General features: G+C 44.6%; 1 protein-coding gene across 1 annotated transcript in view; it reads left to right on the top strand.

Annotated features, from left to right (window-relative positions):
• The first annotated feature begins 461 nt into the window (after positions 1–461).
• Positions 462–1889, top strand: part of RNPEP (arginyl aminopeptidase (aminopeptidase B)) — a 28530-nt gene continuing 27102 nt past the window's right edge. The window contains 1 exon segment of the mRNA XM_011931842.1: positions 462–511. Coding sequence (XP_011787232.1) covers positions 462–511 — 50 coding nt within the window.

Genomic DNA, 1889 nt, shown 5'->3' on the forward strand with positions numbered 1-1889 from the left:
ATTCTCCTGCCTCAGCCTCCTGAGTAGCTGAGATTACAGATGTGTGCCACTACTGCCCGGCCAATTTTTCGTATTTTTAGTAGAGACGGGGTTTCACCATGTTGGCTAGGCTGATTTTGAACTCCTGAGTTCAAATGATTCACCAGCCTCAGCCTCCCAAAGTGCCGGGATTACAGGCATAAGCCACTGCACTCGACCCTGTAACTTTTAAATCTATTATAGAATTATGCCTTTCTATAGAATGGAAAATTTGTGGCCATTATTTTGAAATGTCCATCATATGTTACATTGTAATCATTTACAAATAAAGAAAGAAAATGCATTGGGGGAGAGGTGGGTTGTGCCCACAGTGTCCCCTTTCTACAATCCTGAATTCTCTGAATTCCTGAATCTCTCTGCCGTAAGTTATTACAGTACCTTCTACAGGCCAATTCTGAGGCAAACTAGACACTGTGGGAGCCATGCAGGGAAGCAGAAGTGGAAATGAGGTTCCTGGTATTCCTAGGAAGAAGTAAGGCTATAAGGGGAAATGATATAATTCCTAAAATCTTTTTTTTTTTTTAATACAGGGTCTTGCTCTGTTGCCCCAGCTGCAGTGCAATGGTATGATCATGGCTCACTGCAGCCTTGACCTCCCAGGCCAAAGCAATACCCCTATGTCATCTGAGTAGCCAAGACCACAGGTGTGCATCACCACACCCGGCTAATTTTTAAAAATATTTTTGTAGAGAGGGGATCTCTCTCTGTTGCCTAGCCTCGTCTTGAACTCCTGGGCTCAAGCGATCCTCCCGCCTCAGCCTCCCAAAGTGTTGTGATTACAGATGTGAGCCACACCTGGCCTAAAATCTTTTACCCTTTAGCCAAGGATGACATCCTCTTCCTCTGTCAATATTTAACTAGAAGGATCAGGCTAGGCATCTCTTCGTTGTGCTCCCCAACCTCCTTTTCTTCCCGTATCAAGCACAGCACGTGGAAGTGTCATGACCTGTTTTCTTGTGCGTGTGCTAAAATGTGAGTTAGGCTATGAACACCACAGGGAGAGGAATTGTGCCAGACTTAATTCCAACTGTACCCCAGGCACTTAGCTTAACAACTGGGGTCTAGTAGATACTCAGCAAAAGTGCATTGCATCAAAGACTGAATAATTTCAAGATAGGAGTATTCAATGTCTAATATGTACCAAGCATATCTACCATAAGCATTATTTCATGAAATAAAATAATTTCAACTCTATAAAACTAGGAAGCACGGAATAGAATACTATTTCCCTTAATGAAAAACTCACTACATTGTTCTTTTTAAAAATCTCATTTCCTAGCTGAACAGTAAAAACGTCATCACTGATTAGCTCCTGTTCATAGAAGACCCACTGCAACCCACTGGTACAGAAAAGAAACAAAGTATTCAGTGGAGATGTCCCTAGCACAATAAGCGGTACAATACAGTAAGGGAAATAGAAGTGACATGCGATGGGCAGCCAGGTCTAAAATTGCGCGGTGCTGATTGCTGTCCCTTAACTCAACAGTAGAAAGATAGGCGTGCCTGGAGTTGCTGGGGGACAAGCCTCGATCCAGTGTGAATTCCGTGGACTTGTGCAGGGTTTTACTGTTTGCCAAGTGTGTTAGACACGTTACCTGGTAGAGTTCTCACATTACTTCGTGAGATACACAGATATTATGACTCTATTTTACTGACGCAGAAAGAGGCTAGGGAAGAGTCATGTTTCTTGTGCGACTTGCCCAAGGTGATACATAGTCTTAACAACCGGCCTACCGCAGGGTGTGTGATCTCGAACTCAGACCTTCCCAGCCGGGGCTCAGTCCTCGCCGCTGCCTAGAAGATGAGGCAGCAGGAAGGGTCAGCAGAGAAGGGTGCCCCACCGGGACGAC

The sequence above is a fragment of the Colobus angolensis genome, unplaced genomic scaffold, assembly GCF_000951035.1.
Source record: "Colobus angolensis palliatus isolate OR3802 unplaced genomic scaffold, Cang.pa_1.0 Scaffold91, whole genome shotgun sequence".
Lineage (NCBI taxonomy): Eukaryota > Metazoa > Chordata > Mammalia > Primates > Cercopithecidae > Colobus > Colobus angolensis.